The sequence below is a fragment of the Chrysoperla carnea genome, chromosome X (genome assembly GCF_905475395.1).
Source record: "Chrysoperla carnea chromosome X, inChrCarn1.1, whole genome shotgun sequence".
NCBI lineage: Eukaryota > Metazoa > Arthropoda > Insecta > Neuroptera > Chrysopidae > Chrysoperla > Chrysoperla carnea.
The window spans coordinates 23,707,117-23,729,368 of NC_058342.1; the positions used below are offsets into that span (position 1 = coordinate 23,707,117).

Here is a 22,252-nt window from a genome sequence, read left to right on the forward strand (position 1 = left end):
AAAAACATTTAAAAAAAATGATATAATATTTAGGGGAGTTATTTTCATTTAAAAAATATTTCGACAACGATATTATATCATGCAGTGCATCCTATTGGTAGAATTAATAAAATGACATGACTTTGTAAATCACTGAAATTTTAAAAAAAGTGGGAAGACAATCAAATTGTATTATTTCGATACAAAGACCAAGCGTTTTACGAGAAAAAAAATCAGAGATTCCATGGTTAAAATTGATGTACAAAGATCAGAGAATTTTATCATTTTCCCTGACCAATACTTAAATTCTCTGACTCAGAATTTCAAAATGACATTTCCAGGTCGATCGCCATCCTGTTTAAGTAAGCACACTTCTAATATCTCACGTTGTTTCATATAGCGTGTTTCATTTTCGATAATTTTTTAAAATATGATGTCATTTTGGAGTTTTGTACTACCCTGGTGGAAAAATATTTGAAGAAAGAATAATTCTTAATAAAGTCTTAGAAAATTCTGAAAAAGTCTTAGGAATTCTGAATTTCTCAACGGTTTTGAGCTAGTCTGAATAACTCTGAATTGAACAGTCCAAAAACGTTGAAAAATTCAGAGTTCCTAAGACTTTTTCAGAGTTTCTAAGACCACCAGAGTAGAATATTCTCTATTTTGACATGTGGCAAATACGAATTTTTCGGGTAATGAAAATGGCGTAATATTATCTCTGAAATTCGTTAACACATTTAACTGTTTGAAAAAGCTGGCTCGTACTATTTTAATCATATTTTCATTTATCTATCCCTGCGAGTCATTATTTTCAGAGAGAATAACATTAAAGATTCGCTTAGAAACCGTTTGACAGATGACTCCAGATCAGCATCTTACAATCCTAATATCAGCTATCTGTCATTTAATCTGCAAAAATCGAAGTCACACTTTTACTTGAATTACGTGCCCCGCTTAGACATTGCAAAATTGCTTTTTTTTTTTGGTAGTAAATAAAGAGTTTTGACTACACGTTTATGGCCTCACTAAACATTTCTTTAAAAATCTCATGTTTATACATAAAGGTTCCTCACCCCGGTTCAAAACTAACATCGAAAATGAAACAGCCCTAATAATCCCACTTCTGATGTTTCGGTGAATAATATTATATCAATTAAGAAAAAAAAATTATTATTTTTAAATAAGTTATATTTTTAAATAAAAAATAAACATTTTTTTTTGTTTAACAATTAATTATTTGTTTGAAGAGTCCCTTAAAAATTGATTATTTCTTTAAAATATACATTCAATTCTTTTAAATTTTATTGTCTGTTTGGTTATTAAATAATAAAAAATAATTTTATCGAATCATTTTTTCAGGGACCTTCAATTCTTTTTTTTACAATTATTATTGGTTTTTTTTATAGTTTTTTCTTTAACTTATTTTTTTAAATTTGTTTTAAACAAATTTTGAATGAATAAGATTTTGTTTTTCTCAAATATTGTGCTCAATATATTTCCCTTACCCATTTTTTTTTAAAGTTTAATTAGAATCTGAATTTACAATTTCAACCATAAAATCAATTGTATAGCACCAAACTCTGGCAATATGAAGTAGTGAAAAGGAAAAGCTTTTATTTACATAGGGTACGCTCAATAGTAGAGAGCGTTCATAAACCAAGTGGCCTGGTCATGAGCAAGAGAGGATTAGTTCAAAATGAAGTGGCAATGACGTCAAACTACGTAATTCGCAAAATCGGCTCCTTTTATATTTTAAGATCCCTGCATTCTTACAATGCCATATGTACGTGTGAGTTTTAGTCATATATTGTACAGCGTCTATAGATTAATCACGTTCGAACTAGCTAGAGAGAATAGAACTAGAAAATACAAAAGGATTTCTGGCTTGATAATAAAAAAAAACTATGTAGAGTACGGTAGACTACATAGACGCAGGGAGGGATGGATGTATTCCAAACTGTACACTCTCTCATAAAAAACAGGTAAAAAGTCTTTTTTAGACAAGGAAAGATACAATTTATACTTCATTTGAATGCCACTTGAACACGGATTGTTCAAAATAACTGAACGATTATTTTACGCTTATAGCTGAGCTAAACGTACATTGATTTAGCTTACATTATACGTTTGAGACTATTATTGTAAGTCTAAACCCTGATTTTAAATCGTCAGGATGCTGTGCGGAGGTATTGGTAAAAATCCAAAAAAGTGTGACAACATCGCAGTTGTTCGGCCAACATTTTGTTAGCACAGCATCCTGACGATTGAAAATCAAGATTCAGACTCACAACAATGGCCCAAAACTTATATATTACAAAATCAATAATACTCCATTTAATTGTAAGTCCATGCCTTTTTTTAGATACGTTTCGCTTCAGCAATAAATTTAGTTTTAAATCCTGGGCAATTTTCCTCTAGATGAATATTATAAAATATTTTTTCTTAAATTTAGCGACAATGGCGACATATTTTGATAATAGCACTGAGTATTTTAAGCCTAAAATTTGAAATAGTTAAAGTTGGAAAATAATATTTTTCAATAGAAGAACAGTAGCTTCTTTAAATGGTTATATAATCCAAAAAGCAAATGACATTGGCCACTAAAAAATCGTATCTTTATTTTTTTGAACTCCAAGGAGGAAAATTTTTGGCATTTAAGATTATGTAAATTATCCAAGTCAATTCTTTGTAACATTTCATTGTAAATTAGATCTAAATTGTGCAAAAAAATTAACAAATTTTCTTGAAAGAAAAACATAAAATCTTATTCAATCTAACATAGATTTTAGAAAAAAAAATATTCCTAAATTTATTCCTCATAGGATACAGAATGAAAAAAAAAAATGTTTTTATTGTACCATTTTTTTTGAAACAACAAGAGACCTTCAAGATCTCATCTAAGAGCTAGACTGTAGTCAAAAATTGAAAACGGAATGAAATTGATCACCGGTTGCTTTTTTTGGAATTTAATAGCTTAATGATTTATGAAAACTTTGTGGATGGTGGAAAATGTATGTCGGTGCTTCATTTTCAAAATCACAAAGCTACTAAAAAATATTTTATTCTTTTATTTTAAATTATTGCTAATCATCACAAATCCTTGTTTATCGAAATGTACTCGCGGTTTTTCTGGTTTGGATCTTTACAATATTTGGGAGGGAAATACGCTATTGAGAACATTTTGATCAACAAATTGGAATTACTCGAATAAAAAAATAAAATTTAAAAGAAAATTCTTGACATGCAAAATTTTAGACTACAGTCATTTTTGACATTTACTTAAATATTTAAGAGCATAATGATAAATTATCTAGCATACACTGCGCATACTCGTGTGTGAAAGACGGTGTGATAATTCAGTACGGTTTTTTTTAAATGAATTGCTCAATTTTTTTTTTTTTTTTTTAAATTGTTGCAGATATGCTAGGATCATGTGATTTTCTGACTAAAGAAATGTTTACTTTCCATGCATGTAAGGATAATATATTTCTGTTTGAGGTACAAATGTTTCCTTAATTGCTTGAGGACTTGCCCATCGTAGCGTGTAATGTGGACCACCAGCTTTGTCGTTTGTGCCTAAAAATTAAAAGTTATTCAATTTTAAGAAACGTTTTCTTCTTGCTATGACTACTAGACTACTTGAAAATTTTGATCTTACCTGACATTCTTCCACCACCAAACGGCTGTTGGCCAACAACACTACCCGTTGATTTGTCGTTTACATAGAAATTACCAGCTGTAATTTTCAATTCTTCCAAAGCACGTTTTAAGAAACTCCTACAATAAAAATTTAAAAAAATGAAACTACCTTTCTAAAAAGGTTTCAAAAAAGTTTTTGCTGTCATTTCTTGGAAAATAGATCTTAGTTTTCAAACTTAACACGGTTTTTTTTAAGGTACACCCCCTTGAAAAATCGCAAGTTTTACTCAATTAATCCAGGCTCATGCGCTGTCCCGTCGATCTTAAGGTAATAGAGTTCTCTTGGTAGGTCTAGGAGTCAAAATTTTCCAACATGAAATGACACTTAAATAATAAAAAAAAAAGGAAAAATACTAACTCATCTTGAGCAAAAACTGCACCAGTTAAAGCAAACGGTGTAGATGATTCAACCAATTTCAAGGTCTCATCAAGAGTGTTATCTTTGTATACATAAATTGTTAACACAGGTCCAAAGATTTCCTCAGTCATGATCTTATCAAGTGGATCGGTTGTATGTACGATTGTTGGCTCAATAAAGTATCCAACACTATAAGAAAAATACACAAAAAAAATTAAATTCCATAAATCGAAAATAATTTTCCAATATATAATTTCAAAAAAAAAGCAATTTGTATAATTTATTTTAAATTGATTAATTATTATTAAATTAAAATTAAATTTGTAAAAATTGTTCAATACCTATTGTCACATTTTCCACCGCCCAATATCGTTAGATTTGAACTGTTCTTAGCATGCTCAATATAGCCTAAAATAAATAATATTTATTGTGGCACCTAGCTTTTACCAAAAAATGTTCATCTAACTTTTTTTTATTTATTGAGAATTTTATTTTTAAGAAAATTTGATTTTGAATTGTTTTGCAAAAAAAATGTTTATTTGATTGTTGAAACTGTAAGTATTTTAATTGTTCTGGAAAAAATTTTCAATTTTCTGGTATTGAAATCACTTTAAATTGATTGGTAAAGTCCATGAGTAAAATAAAAGTTTTTTTAGCAGAGAATAGGACGAAAAAAATATTCTAGTTAATCAATAATAGTAATAATAATAATAAATAAGAGTGTTCCGCCAATGAGTCCTTAGCACCTAGACGAAAGGGTCCTATGTGCCCTTGAGAACAACCTGTCACCTGAAATGTTACTTTAAACTATAGGATTCTCAAAAAAAAAACCATAGCTTATACGTCGGAAGATTTCTTCCAAGATTAGTGGATCCGAAAATTTTAATTCTGACACCCAACATGTTTCTGCAGATGCAAATAACATATATGGAGGTTTCATCGTCCTCCATATAGACGCTACAAATGTGATAATCAGAGATCCCCATGCTATGAAGGTGATAGTTCAATTGTGTCCTGTCAAGAATCCCACCACCCTTCTTAACTGTTCTCTAATCAATTTGAATCTAACATGGCTTAGCTGTGGTTATTCACAGTTTGGCTTGTCACATGCCCTGCGCAAAATTCCAGTAATCAAGATGAGCTTGCTCTTATAGCTTGCTATCATGCTATAAGAATGGCAGGCTCAGGAGAAAGGGCGTTGAAATCCGCTGCTTCATTTATTTGAACGCCAGAGTGGACCGGTACTCACATCAGTCTGACTGTATTATTCAGTGGCAGGCGATTCAATTCTCCTCGAAGCATTCATAGACTATCCTCGATTGGAATCTGATCTAGCTATTAAATAATTTGCAAAAATTCTCGCTTCCGTAGCTAATTTACTTACTTTTTTCCAATTTTCTGCTAAAAAACTTCAATAACAATCAATGTATAATAAACAGCATTACTGTTAGCAAATTTGCAGTATTTCTCTTAAGGTTATATGGACACTACCGTCATAAAAAAAAAAAAAATTGGTCAATTTTTGATTTGCATGAGTTTCATTCGAACCGTTCCTTTTATACAGGGTTGTGTATGAACTGTAGAGATATTATTTATAGCATGCGCGAGAGAACAGTGAGAGTGACCACAGGTAAGAGAGAAAACGATGCCATTTCCTCTAAGGTGACGTTTATATGATACCTAGAGGTAGCGGTAGCTCGGTAGCGTTCTCTCTAACCTACGAACACTCTCACTTATGGCTAGCATAAGCATTCGCGTACTCTATTCTTATAATATCTCTATGGTATAAACAGATAAGCAATAATCAAGGGATAACAGGTTACATATGTCCCGAAATGGCTCTTTTCGAAGATACAGACGTCAAAACAGGAGACACAAGGAAAGTATTTTATTAGTTCGGACTGAATATAAAAATTCTGCTAACAGGCTCAACAATCAAATTGGATATTTTATAAAAAAATTAAGACCCAGCCACATCATAATTAGAAAATTATCCTAAAATTTAAACAGAAAAAAATATGAATTGTTCATGACGGCTACAATACTGTTATTTTAACCTAAATGATATTTCCAAATTTTACAACAAAAAATAAAAACAAACTGGTCAAACATATAAATATTGATTGGTTTGAATTTTTGGAGAACACTCGGTCAAATGATGTAGCTGGTTTCGAATATTTCTATTTTAAATAAAGATAATCATGTCAAAAATTACCTGTGATTTTTTTAAACTAAATTTATTTCAATTCATCAAAAAATATAAACAAGAAATTAGGAAAAGTAAATAAAAAAGTTTTTGAATAATTTACCTTTAATTCTGTCGAATGCTTTGTCATCGATTACGGCCGATGTAAAATTTTCAATTTTTGTTGGATCACCTATTTTTAATTTTGATCGTTCTTCTAATAAACCATCTTTGATCTGAAATAATAAACTATAATCGTATCTGTACTAAAAGATCTGCGGCCAAACGTTGTTTTTTAGTGAGTCATTTCAAAAAAGCTGAAAAGCCCCTTTGGTCCCGATCGAATGTCAAAGATATAGCGTATGTCTCAAGTTTAATTCTATAAAGAGTAGAACCTTCTTAAATCGACAGGTATTCCAAAAAAAATATGGTCGATGATCGTAGGAGTCGTAGGAGACTTGAGCTCATCAAGAAACTGATATATTTTGTTTGCTGGTTGGGAGTTAAAATCAAAAAAACTGCAACAGACACCAAAAACCAACAGCTCGGTTACCTAGGAAACTAAAAAATCATGCTTCCCGCAATGTAGGTGGGATGAGTTGGATTCAGTCAATCCGCAATCACAAAAAACTATAGACCATAATTTTCCTGATTGCAGACTGACTAAACCCTTCCACCTACATTGCGGACGATATGATTTTCCTGTTGAGAAAGAACCGGGACATTTAGCGATAATATCTTTCAATTAAAACCGTTTTCACTCTTTCTGAAATCAGTTAAAACTTGAGACAGACGCTACATCTTTGGCATTCTATTGGAGCCAAAGCCTCCTGCTTTAAGAACACAAACGTAGGCTAACATCTATAAAATTTTCAGTCTTTCTGAAATGATTCACTAAAACTATGTTTGGCCATAGACCTATAACAATTTTTAATTTTTTTGATACTATTTAAGTACAAAATTTTTTATAAATCGAAATGAAAAGTCTTACTTTTGGCCATAATGATTCTGGAACATACATCCGTGAGCAAGCTGAACATTTTTGTCCACAAAATTCAAAGGATGATCTGAAATATTTCAAAAGTATTCAATTTAATACCTGTTTCGAACCGTCGTCGAATTTAATAAATAAAAACAAACCTAATTGTTGCTGGTATCACTGTTTTGATATCGGCGGATGGATGAACAAAATGATAATTTTTACCACCACATTCACCGATTAATCGTGGGAAATTGATATATTTATCAATATTTTGTCCAACTTGTTTCCATAATCGATTAAATGTTCTGAAATACAAAAATATTTTAAACAAACAAATCAAAAGGAATGAGAAGATACGCATAAATTTGTACGTACGGAACAGATCCAGTGAAATTAAGACCAGCGAAATGTTTTGAGGCAGTGATTGTGTCTCCAAAATCGGGACCATCAGCAGGAACAAAATTGACAACACCTGGTGGAACACCAGCTTCACGTAATATTTTGAATATTGTGTAATTGGATAAGAGGGCTGTGTCTGATGGTTTCCATAAAACAGCATTTCCCTAAATCATTTTTCTTTATGAATTATAGATAATTTTCAAAAGTGTAAATAATATACAGGTGATCCACAAAAAAGTTTTTGTGGTCTTAGGCATTTAAAATTTGATGCCTTCTATTCTCGCTTTGAGTTAATGAGTTCTAAATAATGATAAACATTCCGATGATAATTTTCCAAAACAGTGGAATTCAAAGGTCTAAACTCGAAAACTAAATACTATAATTTTTACCATTGTAAACATTTTTATGAATCACTCTGTAAAAGGATTTAGAAAGGGATTGTGGCATTGTGTCTATGAAATAGTGAAAACAGAGTAAGCGATTTAAGGTTGAGAAGGCTTATATTTCCTTTTTCTGTTAAGCGTTAGCGATGTTTGATACCAACGTGACTATCAAATGTAGCAAAAGTTCATTGGTTTAGGTTCTGGAAGAAAACGGCATGGAAATGAACGAGCCCACAACCATACCCCGGGATAATGTGAAAAACACATTTAATCCACTCTCGATGATAATTAAAAAATCTACAATTCTGACTGAACAATGAAGGCTCAAGAGTTATGAGTTAGATCGAAAAATTTATAAAATTAACGGAAAAGAGAATATTTCAGGCCAATTTCTTGATCAATTTTCTCTTGGAAAAGAGAAAAACCTAAAATGAAGTTAAAACCTCTTTTCTTTGGAGAATCTTTGGAGAACTTTCTTCTTCTCATTGCACCGCCTCCCTTTGAAGGTTGGTGACGATCCAACTGGCAATAGTTACTCGTGACACAGCTGCTCTGAAAATTTATTAAAGGGATTTTATTTTCCCACAAAAAATTCCATCCATTATTGTACAGAGTGGCCCGTGATTCGATGGACATAGCTTAGAGAGCGTATTCTTTGGACAATTTTAAGTCAAAAAGTATACTTTTGCCCAAAACCCAAATCCAAAACTTATATCCGAGGCTATGTATATGCTTGGCATCTATCGCTTACTTTGTTTTATTGTGTTACAAATAAGTGTGTCCTTGTTTTTTACTCACTCTAAATCAAATTATTTACTGACCACTAATGCCGGTGTATAAGCTAAATTTCCACCAATCGCAGTGAAATTGAATGGTGATACAGCTGCAATAAATCCATCGATACCACGATATCTCATCGAATTTAACGTGACTTTTGGATTCTCGGATATTGGTTGATATTTTAATGCTTCTTTGAAGAAATATGCATTCATTCTAAAAACAAAATTTATATATAATATTTTGAATGAGATCAATATAAACGGTCTTTAAACGTAGTTTGGCCATTATAAGTTCATAAAAGCAAGGTTATATATACGTGTACTGTTTGTGACAACAGTCATGTTACTGTACATAATACTTAAACGTAGTGTGTACATATACTCAATACACAACTGCATATCTAAAAGTTTTATTAACTCTTCGTTCATCGTGTGATATACTCTTTCGGAAATTTTACGCGATTGACAAAGGGTTAAATATTAGTTTTTAAGAGTATACCTTATTAACACTATATTTTATTTTCATCAAACTCTTAAGAAAATAGTGTTTACGGCCAAACTACCTTAAATAAATTTGTTTATACCTAAAGAAATCAATTAATTCTGCGGCAGCATCAATTTCAGCTTGAACAATAGTTTTTGCTTGACCTAACATTGTGGTTGCATTTAATTTCGCTCTGTATTCGTTTGCCATTAAATTTGCTGCTTTTTCCCATATTTTCAATCTAAAAACAAATCATTGGATTTCATTAAAATGTCGTGAAGTAATTTTTACTCTACTGAGGACACTTATGCCCATAATCCACTGGGCTTCTCAATTTTCGGGTAGCAAAAAAATCAAATTTTATAGAAAAATATTTGAGCACTTACCGTTTCGAGATTGGTACGTTATCCCATTGTTTTTGTGCTTTGACAGCGACATCAATTGCACTTTGAATTTCTTTCTTGTCAGCGTAGTAAAATTTCGCAATCTTTTTCTGATGATTATGTGGCATTACTTGATATCTAACATTATTGTTACGTATTTCTTTGTCGCCAATAATAATAGGAACATCTTCAATCTGCGACGCTGTTTCTTCCAGTGCTTTCTCTAAGTTTTTACGTTCAGCTGAGCCTTTCAGATATGTGAGAACGGGTTCATTTTTTACAGGGAAATCATCAATTTTATCTTTGGGTATACAACTGCCTATCATACGCACACCCTGTGCACTGTAAATAAAAATTTGCAATTAAAAATTTAATAAATTTAATAAGCGAAACAAAACATATATGCATTCCAAGCGTGGATCCACGCAGGGACATTCGAGGCCAAAGCCTCCTCCAAAAGTAAAGAAGTTAACTAATTAGCGAATAATTGAACTCCCCTAGTCATAATACATGATACAGGTGGTTAGATTACAAATTTTCATAGAATGCCGATTGGATTCGTTTGAAATAATTTAAAGTACAACGCAATTTTTATGTAATGTCATAATAAATATCCTGATCAAACCAAACGTAATGTACTCACATATTGGGTTGACTACTAAATCAGAAGTATGTCTTTTTTAAACTAATACTACAATTATTTCATACAGTAAAAACTAAAAGTAGCTTGTAAATAAAAAAAGTAATCGCTACATCTATAATGTATCAAGGTACGAAAGGAATATAGTTCCTACCGGGTGTCCCACTTCACCTCTCGTTTTTCTCCCTATAATTGCTAGTTATAGAGACAATTAAAAATTAAGACATCACTCCCCCCCCCCCCCCCGATGCAAACTTTCATAAAATGCAGATGCCATTCATTTGAAAACGATTTGTCCACGTTTGCCGATCCAAAATTTTTGTTTGTCCACCTTTCAATTTTTAAATTTTGGATAGTTTTTGGGTAAAAACTAATTTCCAAAGTTATTTTTGCCCGAAAAAAAGAAAAGTAGTCTGAAATCCTATACCAACCTAGGAAAATTTATGAGTAAATTTATGTCTACATGAAAGAAGGAATAACGTCATATTTTTCCCCACTCAATCTTGATGATGTTTGTTTCCGATTCATTCTCGAAATAGTTCGAAGGTTTTGTGACACTGAGTAGGAGTCGAACTTCTTTAAAAATTATTTGATATGCAAATATTTATAACTTAATATTTAAATTACTTGTAAACAAATATTTTGTTTGTTTTAAGGAAAATTATTTATGAAATTCGCTCGATATCATGGAAAATATTTTATATTTGTTTAAAAAAGACTCATCTGTAATCGACATTGTTTACATTACTTATAATATTACATGCCTTGAATGTAATTTAAAATTAAACAGAGTAAATAGACGTATATTATAGTAAAACCTCTTTATACATGGTACCTCTTTGCTAGGAACGAACTAAAAATTTAATTGCAGGTACTCCTCCTAAAAACACCTAATTGAACTTGTAATAAACACCTCATTAATATTCTTTGAGAAATTTTCCATAATAAAAAGTAAAAAAACTAACGATGATATAATTAAGTTACAATTATTATTATTTTTGGAGTCGGTGTCAGCTAAGGAAACAACTGTGACAGAACAGTTTTTTAATTTTTCACTGAAAAAAAAAACCATCGAAATCGGTTGGCGTGATATTGAGTTATTTGTCCATATGTCTCGCACATACTCAATGCAAATTTAAGACTTATATGGTTTTCTCATGGATTTCATTGTCAGAACTAGACCAAATTGAAATAAGTCCACATGGGAAGCACCAGCTTTCAAATAAAAAAAAGAATCGTCAAAATCGATTCACCCAGTCGAAAGTTCTGAGATAATAAACATAAAACAAAAAATACAGTCAAATTGAGAACCTTCTGTTTTTTTTGAAGTCGGTTAAAAATAACTTAAAAACTGATATATTTAAAATTCATAGAGGTTTTACTGTACTCATTTATTAATTGAAAGTAAATGTAATGTTAATACTGTTTTTTCCCTTAGCTTAAGAAAATAAAACTTGTATAGGTATAATTAATCTCTTTATATAAAAATGTTGTTCAAAAAGTTGTTGCTCTAAAAGTTCTGCATCGATTGAGCTCAAATTTTTACACGATATAAAACCCACTTACAAGAGAGATTTTATCTATTTTTAACCTCCGTCGCAAGTGGGATATGGGGAGTGGAAGTGGGGAAGAACAATCGAATATTTTCAAACATACCCAAGTGGGGTATCAAATAAAAGTTCATGACGTGTACATTAGAAGACTGTAAGTTATATGAAAATCAGTTTAGCCGTTCAAAAGTTGTGAACTCTTCTATCGAGCGTTTATCAAATTTTATAAAATTTACTAACTTCTCATCTATTTTCATGCAAAAAACAACTCACAAATTTTTCATAGAGAGAAGAAATTGCAAAATTCGTAATCCGTCAGTTTAGGCACTCAAAGTTCCTTTCTAGTGTCTTTAAAAAAAAAAAACAAAATTTTAATATTATTTTGTTGAATAAATTTTTTTCCAAAATCTATTTTTATCCATTGATGACCTTTGATTAGCGTGTTTATGTTTATAATTAACAACAAATTATTTTCCCAAGGTGAAGGTTATATATTCAAAAAATTTTGGCTGACATGACTACCAATAAGAATGATTCATTTTTTGTCAATGAGTTATATTTGCTTCAAATAAGATTTGATCACTTTTCTCTGAGAAAGGCAAGATATCTAAAGGGCTGAAATCATTTCTCCATCCAGGTTAGAGAAAAACATTAGTAAATTTCAAATTTTTACATCAAATTAAGAAATTTGAGTGAGTTAATTGTTGAAATACCATCTATAAACAGTATGTTTGACCTATGTTGCTCATTTACGAACTTAGTAACATCCTTTACGTCCTAAGCACGCATAAACATTTCAGCTTGATATCTCTTTTCGTTTTTAAGTTATCATGCTCACAGACAGACGGACAGACGAAACGACAACCGGAATGGATTTTATAAACACCTATACAAAAATTTTGTTCGCAGCATCAATATTTTTAAGCGTTCCTAACTTCGGACTAAACCTAGTTTACGTTGATATATTTCATATATCAAGATCGCCAGTTATTTTTTTTTTTCGAAAAATTTCCAGAATTTTTTTTTCGTTTTACAAGAATACTTCATAAGACCACTAGTTGAAGCTACCTGTAAATTCTCAACTCCCTACCTTTCATAGTTTTGGAGAAAATGGACACCAAAATTTTGTCCTAATTTGGGCCCTCACGGATAAACAGTGACGTTTACAAAAAACTGTTTCAAGCAAAAGTTGTTTATTTTTTATAAGGAACATATTTTAGATTTAAAATTTTGTTCTATCGCTAACGGTTTACAAAATGGGTCCTACGGACTCAAGACCCAATTGACCTATGTTGCTCATTTAGGAACTTATCCTCACTTATTACGTCTTGAACACGCTGTAAAAATTTCAGTGTGGTATATCTTTTCGTTTTTGAGTTATCGTGTTCACACAGATAGACAGACAGTCGGAAATGTACTCTTTAAGTGATTTTATGAATGCCTATACCAAAATTTTGTTGGTAGCATCAATATTTTTAAGCGTTACAAACTTGGGACTAAACTTAGTATACCTTGATATATATTACATATATACAGGGTATAAAAATGAAAACGTTATCTAACGAGATTTTTTTAGAACGTCCTAAAGCAAAACAGAAAATTGGGAAAAACGGGTGAGGTCAATTTGATTTTAAATATTGAAAATTGTCCAGATGTTTTAAAAAATTAAAGAGTTCTAGTTGATTAGCGAATATTACTTAATATACGATAATACCATTTGGATGATTTCCAAACGATTGTATATTTGTTATCTCCCCGTTATGTCTGATATGAACATGTTTATTTCACAGATATGACGTCATTTAACGAATTTATGCAAACTGAATATCTCAAACGACTTTCATATACAAACTAACATAGTTTGTGTTTAAACATGAAAACATGTTTCAAAAATGGAAATATGATTTGGACCTTGCAAATTTTTACTTTACTGATGAACTTTAAAAACTAAAACTACCACGATAATTTTTAGCCATCACTTCCATTATCCGTATTTATTCACGCCCCTTTTCTTTATGATTTATAGAATTTTAATTTTTTGATGTTGAATCCTAATATTTTGAAAATAAGATAAAACAGTAATATTGATTTTTTTAGTGGGAACATATTCTAGAAAAGCGAAAGATTTTTTTGGTTTTCGATTAGACCGAAAATCATTTTTATGGACAAAAATCGCGTCGGCATGAACATATAACCTTTTGTATTTCAAGATATTTGGGCCCTAAAATCTTCAAATTTTAAATTTTACTACTTTGGGACTGAAATCTCAAAAACCGTAGTATAGTTCGCATTTTAACTGCTCACATCGTTTTTACCGTATCAAAATTAGATTAAAAAGATATTTTTGTCCAACTCGATGAAAAATAAATTTGTCTCGAATTTCTAACGATTGTTTTAAGGGGTACCCCTGTGAAAAATTTCAGAAAATCGAAAATTTTATTTCCCCTGCAGTGAAAATAATTTTCTTACATAATCTTGACCCAAAAATTACAAAATTCACGTCTATTTGATCGTTCAATAAGCGTATTGCAAGATATTGGGTTCTCAAATCGTTTTAGCGCTCAAATCCGTTTTTGTCAAATTGATGAAAAATAATTTTTCTCGAATTTTAGCGATTTGAGTTTTTTTGTAATTAGGTGAATGAATTTTAAAAATCAATTAAGCAATATAGGCAAATTTTGGACATCTTGGGTTGGGTTGGAAAACGACTGTCAACCACTACAATGATGGCGACTCCCTACCATTGATATGAGCTTGTAATTTTATCTATGGCACTAGCCGAACATGAGCGCGTAATTTAAACTTATTCGAACGTATACAAGCATTAAATTTTGAAAGTAGATCATCTTAGGAATAGGGTCATCTTATTTACTTTCATATGTAAAGACTTTTTCTAATCCGACTGGTAGTTCCAGAGACTGGCACGTTTAAACAAACATCAAACAAACAAAAAAAAAACTCTCCGACTTTATAATAGTGGTATGACGCAAAACCTCCACATAGCATGTTTGTATACGAAGGTTAAGAAAAAAACTGTTACAAAATAAAATAACGGATAAATATGACATGCTCAAGGTTTCCAGAATAAATTATTTTATTAATCAGTTTATGACATTGGATTATTTATGCTCAGACATTAAAAGAAAAATTAATAAAAAAATAGACCAAAGACCGATTAGGATCAACCGCAACAGAAGTCAATAAACAGCTTCATTTGGAATGGAAATATTTAACATGTTTTCATATTTTCTTAGCCAAATTCTATTATGAAAAACTTGGGAAAATATCAAAAAATAAAATGAGCCATTGTTTGTTTATAGAAAGTGTCTCCAAGTAATATTTAGTTTGTACAGGATGATTCAAGAAAATGGTTTAATAATTCGAAAGATAATTTAATTTTATAGCATATCCTATAGATCGCACCCAAGTATTCAGGGGAGTCTATGAATGACCCAATGATAAAATCCTCAAGTATGCTATTGAGAAGCAAAAATTTATTCGGGATAGAACAAAAATTCTAAGAAAGATGGTGTATGATCGGTTGGAAATTTTAAGCTTAACAACTTTTATTCCAAAAATTTTTCCTCTAAAATGCACAGTTTTGAAGTAAAATTCTAAAAACCAACAAAAACACGGAAAATTATACATTGATGTAGATTTTTCAGAAAATATGAAAGGTAAGAAAAAGTTTCGATCAAACAAATCGATCGGAAATTTTACGTCCGGAAATTTTGGACTGATCTACTTTTTCTCTAAATTGCATAGTTTTCGAGTAAATTGCAAAGAATTGTGGTATTTGAGAACATTATGTCAATTTGACAGTATCATAAAAATGGTGAACGATCATACTCACATATGTATGCTCTAAAGAAAAACAACTGTCCACCTACCTTAAGAGTATAACAAATGATTCGAGTGACAGGCGAATGGGACAAAGTTCATAAAAATATTTACAGAATATTAAATCAGTTTAAATGGTTTAATAACAATAGGTTATGTGACGATTGGTAACTGGCCAATGAGTAAGCATATTATTCTTATTTAAAAATACGTTCACACGCTTACATAACATAAAATTTTAAAGATGATCTAACGTGAATTGTGATATTAAAGTCGTTATATCTGATAGTACATTAATATGGGTTGTTGCACAAACTAAGGACGTAACTAAGCCTAATTTCGGCCCGATATTTTTTGTACATTCTAATTCACTCTATTATCAAGGATCTGTTGTTTCCTAAGTTAAGGATGTATGAGCATGATAACACTGTTTGATTAAAAAGGCTCAAAAATTTTTTATAGTTAGACTTTTACTCAAAGAATATTTGGTTAAAATTTCTGCTTAGGTATCCATGCAAATTTTTAAGAAAAAAATAATTGAAAATCGATATAAAATACATTGGCTCTTATGGAGAAATCTCAAAAAACGACATATTTTTAAAGTTTTTGATAATTTTCACTTGGAACGAATGAAAACAAATTAAAAAACAAGTGAAAACAAACAATTAACTACGTTAATTGTGGAAATACCATGTATAGACAGGGTTGATTACGCAATTGTATTTTTTTTACGTCATTTAATTAAAGAAAGGTAGGCACTCTTACACACAAAGTAATAAGAGTATCTTCTCACTTCCTCAGTGGATTTAGTATATGTTATAAACAAACACATACATAGTATATGTAACGTATAAATTTAAAATATAAATAATATCTGTATACACATTTTATAATGTTTCTAACCTAATTTGCTCTCTAGCGGATAAACAGTGATGTTTCGGGAAAAAATGTTTCAAGTAAAAGTTGTTAATTTTTTATAAGGAACATATTTAACATTTAAACTTTTGCTTTATCTCTAACGGCTCACAAGGTGAGTCCTATGAACCCAAGACCCAATTGACCTATGTTGCTCATTTACGAACCTGACCTTCCTTTTTACGTCATAAGCACGCTATAAAAATTTCAGCTCGATATCTCTTTTCGTTTTTATTTATCGTGTTCACAGACGAACAGACAGACGGACAACGTTAAATGGACCAATAAGATGATTTTATGAACACCTGTACCAAAATTTTGTTTGTAGGATCAATATTTTTAAGCGTTACAAACTTGAGACTAAACTTAGTATACCTTGATATATTTCATATATATATGGTATACAATTTTTTTAAAAAGAAAGTAAACATAATAGAAATAATATAGAAAAGAAAAAACCAAGCATCTCTATCCATATAAGGTATGTACGAGCAGAGTTAATTTAGGGTTTGAAATTATTTTTATCTTATTTTCAACTTTGACGATGAATTTTATTACAACTAGGAAAAAATAAATTCACGATACCTCAATATGCGGAAATTTTTATAGAGAACGATTCCTACATACTTTGTCATAAAAAAGAGAAAACCGGAATCTAAAAGGCACTTTCATTCGGGACTAGATAAAATCAAAAAGGTATCGCAGAAATGAGAGAGAAATATCAGACTGTTTCACACTTTAACGGGGTCCTTCATTACATTCATTATCCCGCTAGCGTGTGAATTTCAAAATGTAGTTTAAAAATAAACTATTAATTGATTTGTTGTAAAGTTCAGTCAATTTTGTTAAATTTAACTAATTGATTCATTGCAACGTGTTGCATTAAATATTCATTGTACACTCTGTAATACGTGTATCATTTTTATGTGAATTCTTTACGTTGATAAAAAATATTTTTTTTTCGTCACTAAAATAGCAGTTAATAATTATTTACAAGGTCACCATATTTTTGTTTGAAAATTTTGTCTAATATTTATTTAATTTTCTTATTTAAAATAAGAAGAAAACCCGTTAAAAAATCAACGTTACACTTTAATTGAATCGATAAAAAAAATCAAATCTCTAACAAACTTTGAAGGTATTGAACTGTAAAATTACTCTTTCCACGTTGGAAATACTGGAATCAAGATTACCAGACATCATTTTTAAACAAATCTCAGGTTTTTTGACTAAAGGGTCTTTCTTATTTAGAATTCCGAAAAAACACACTTTTAAAATATTAAAAACAAACAATTGACTGAGTTAATAGTTGAAATACCCTGTATAGAAAGTGTTGAATGCCAGTGCTTAACACAATTATGGAGTAAGACTTTCGTAAAACAATAAAATATGTCAAAGTTTCAAAAGGATTCATTCAGTAGCGTTTTTACTTGTATCGAATCTAAGGAAAATCATTAGAATATAATAAAAAAAATTGCGTAATTGATTCTACTTTAAAAAAAACATACGAAAGAAGGTAACTTCAATAATTTTGTTCGATATTACCAGCAATCTAATTACAACACAGACATCTATGTAAACATATTTCTTTGTATCAAGCACATAATCTTATTATCTCATAACCGTATGTTGTCTTAAAAATCTAAATTATGCAAACACTTATAACAAAATATTACTCATTTTTGCTATTTTTTTTAGTTGTTGAAACGGTCACGTAGACCAAAGACAAACACCATAAAAATATAAATGCTTTAGCTTGCTTGTACGGGCGATATGGTCATATAAGGCAATTCTTTCTCTACAATTCAGTATAAAATTATTGGCTTATTACCCACTAGCTGTGAACTACCCGCTTTGCTGGGCAACATTAACACTTTCACCCCTCCCCCATATTCCATATCCTTTTCTAGGTTACTATCTATCACCTAACTAAATTTCATCAAAATCCGTTCAGCCGTTTAGGCATGATAGAGCAAAACTCCCAGCAAAAACCATAAAAAAATCACTAACTCAATTCAGTTTTCTGCCTACTTCCTACCCCCTAAGTACGATAACGTGATCATTTTGATCTTATATCCGTTTTTAGGTAACCATCTATTGCCTTACTAAATTTTTAGACGTGAAAGAGCAAAAGTCCCAACAAAAACGACTAAAAATCACTAACTCAATTTAGTTATCCGCCTACTGCCTACCCCCCAAGAACGATGGCGTGATTATTTATAGCCTATGACCATTTCTAGGTTATCATCTATCACCATACCAAATTTCATCAAAATCCGTTCAGCCGTTTAGGCGTGAAAGAGTAACAGACAGACAGACAGACAGACAGACAGAGTTACTTTCGCATTTATAATATTAGTATGGATTGTATACGTATATACATAGCTATACAACTAGACTGCATACAACTAAGTTGTTTTACTGCTTACTGTAGTGTACATTACCACAATTAAATACAATACAATTAATACAAACATACACCCTTGCTCTATTAAAAATAATACTCTAAATGTAATATTTAATTTAATATTTTAGGGAAACTAAACGGTAAATATTTTTTTTTTTTTTTTGAATGATTCTAATTATAATATTCTTCCAAATATCAGGAATCATGAATCTTCCATATCACTGGAAAAAAATTAAAAAGATTGCCATTTTCACACGCTTCTCCTATGCTACGTGTGAAAAAATATCACTTTTAATTGCAATTATTGCATGTTAGACGCGGTAAATTGTCTTTAAATTTTAACAACGTGTGTATTACGCTTTTACTCCAATCATCTTAGGGTTTCATCTTAGAATCTAACGGAATAAGCTGAATTTTTGTATAAGCCTTTATTTTGATAGTACAAACGTTGTCTCAAAAGTCACATATGGTCATGCGTACGCGTCCTTAGATATAAAAGGTCAAAGGTCGTTCTGTTCCCTTCAATCAAGTTGTAGAGGGTAAACTACATATTTTGTTGAATTTTTTTTTTTTTGTACGTTGATCCGTTTTTGAAATAGAAGGCGCAGAAGATGGAGCGCTCTGCTTACCGTACTTCAGTGCTAGGTCAATATTTAATAATAAGAGGTTAAATAATTATTTAAGTAGTATTTAATGAATAATTAAGGAAAAAACCGCCTAATAGACTGGGATTCACAATTGACCCTTTCTAGTATACGGTTTTTTTCCTTAATTATTCATTAAATACTACTTCAGTTAAGCTGAGCATACCATTTTCTGCGCCTTCTATTTCAAAAACGATTCAACGTACAAAAAAACGTTTCAGACAAAATTTGTAGAAAAGGCAAAAGAAATGCGATATTCACAAAAAAATGATTTTCGCGACCTTAGACCTTGAATATCTAAGCACGCGTGGCCATTTGTGATTTTTAAAACCAAAATAATTTTATTTATTTATTTATTTTTTTTTTTGGAGACATATCTTATTTTTCCAAAAATATATTAAAAAAATCTTTCTCTTAATTTATCCCTAGGGTTTTATCTCGAGATCCTGTTCCATGTAAAACAAGCGAAGCAGTCATATTCATAATAAGTGATCAAAATAAAGTTTTCAGGATTTAAAGGTTATACGTTTCTTTAATGAACCTGTAGGGGCACTGTTCGTTTTTGCTCACGAGCTAAAAGACAAAACTTAATATATCCTAATACATACTAAATACACCGAAAAATTTAAACTTCAACCTTTACAATTCATGATTTATCTTTAATCAACTTCTTCAGGTGGATAGTGACGCCAGATTTGAACACGAAACTTCCACAGACACAGTTTAACGAAAATCACCGACAGTTGTCGGTTAAAAGTAATAGAATTGACGTATTTTCTCTACTTTTTTCACAATAAGTAGCCTAAAATCCGATACAAACAGCGAAATCGTACGAAAATAATTTCCCTTTTGTAAAATTTTTGTTGTTTTTGAATAAAAAAAGGCGTTTATTTTAAACATTTAATTGATATAGATCCCTGAGCAAAGTGATGTTTTACACACTTAACCGATTAACAATACTTAACTTTCACTCAAACAACGAAAAAAAAAATTACTCCAAAATACTTTCAATTTCATCTATTAAGAAAACAAATTGTATAAACTAGGCTTTACAACAATAAATTTCAAGAGGTTAAGAAGGGTAATCTTATCTTATCCTTTTTTTTTTTTTTTTTGTTTAAAAACTATGACAAATCTTATTTCACAGGTGAATTCCAAAAGATAACCTCTTTGAATGGGAATCTCCTTTTTGTTAAACAAATCAAAGAAATATTAAGTTATGTCATAGAAATGTTAATTTAATTAACTTTTTTTTTATAAAAACGTGCTAATTATCATGAAAAATAGCAAAAATTTTTAGCATACATATCATAATTGACAGTTGTGGGTTAGCTTGGACATCAAAAGATGGCCTCAGTCCTAAAATATTCACAAAATGTAAAAAACAAAAACTCATCGCCGATGACAATAGGTCACTATGTCATAACTTCTTACAAATCAGGAAGTTTAACCTAAAAACTATGGGAAATTACTTATTCATATAATTTTCCCACTGTATTATGTAATATGACATTTCAATAAAAAAATCGATACATAACAAAAAATGAAAAATCAAAATTTTCTACATACCGTAAGGTAAATCCTGAAGTTTGCTTACAAATCAAAGTGAGCATTTTTGCAAAAATATATATGCTTCACTTGTACAAAAAGGGAAGAACCTTTCTCAATCACTTCGCGAAAATTCTCCCTCAAATAACAAAAAATTCACGCTCAATATACACCCAATCGTACAATACCGCTTGTCACACTCATCAAATACGCTCGTTATTAAACTTTGTTTGGTGTTTTTCGAAAATTTCTATGTTTTAAGGTGTCGTAATGGAAAATTTCATGGACTCGAAACGATTACTGTTCGCACAGTACAACTTAATACATACATACACTCTCAAATACAAATCATTTGCACTCATTGGTCACCCTAATACTCATGTGTTAGACAAGATACGTGAGCTGTATAGTTGTTTCTTTTTAAAAAGAACAAGCATGCGTATATATTGGTGAATTTCAGGTATTGATTCAATAACACAGGATGGTTTCACTGTTTTGTGAAATACACATACCAACAAAATTATGAGTGATTTTTGTTAAAAATTATTTGACAGACATGGTCTCTAAAAGAGTATTTTCAATAATTTTATTACAGCCTTGTTCGTAATATTGATTCAACGATTATTGAGAAAAATATTAAGCAGATTTTTGCTTAATTCGTTAAGTTTACGAAAAACTGCTTCAAACGAAAGCTTTAACTAATTTTAGCTCAACAAAAATTCAGTTCATTTAGATAAAAAAAGATATTGACTGAAATAGATCAAAGAAATCGCTCCTCACATCGGATTCTTGATTGTATCTCAGAAGCTATACATTCAATCATCAAATGAGCTTTATTTCTGTTAGGTTAGGTAAGAGTGGCTGTCCTGGGGTGGGACACACACAGACCATAAGGTCCGTTGTGATACTCAAAAGGGGTTGGCACCTAATCCATGAACCTTTTGCAGCTATTTAAGAACAGCAGGAATACTTTGACGTCGCGGAGATATCGCCAAATAAAGGCTCGCTCAAGTGAGTCCATCTCCTCGTGACAATACCTGGGTAGTGACAGAGAAGATACAACATCGTTTCCTTCAA

General features: G+C 30.7%; 1 protein-coding gene across 1 annotated transcript; it reads right to left on the reverse strand.

Annotated features, from left to right (window-relative positions):
- Positions 1–1,396: 1,396 nt before the first annotated feature.
- On the reverse strand, positions 1,397–21,526 carry LOC123302503 (delta-1-pyrroline-5-carboxylate dehydrogenase, mitochondrial). Its single transcript, XM_044885455.1, has 12 exons — positions 21,197–21,526; positions 9,635–9,973; positions 9,349–9,489; positions 8,807–8,978; positions 7,579–7,766; positions 7,362–7,508; positions 7,213–7,288; positions 6,346–6,457; positions 4,378–4,444; positions 4,037–4,225; positions 3,638–3,756; positions 1,397–3,555 (listed from the first exon to the last, which is right to left on the reverse strand). Exons 1-12 carry the CDS (start codon positions 21,238–21,240, stop codon positions 3,437–3,439), a joined length of 1,713 nt encoding a protein of 570 aa, XP_044741390.1. The 5' UTR covers positions 21,241–21,526; the 3' UTR covers positions 1,397–3,436.
- Between the last annotated feature and the right edge of the window lie 726 nt (positions 21,527–22,252).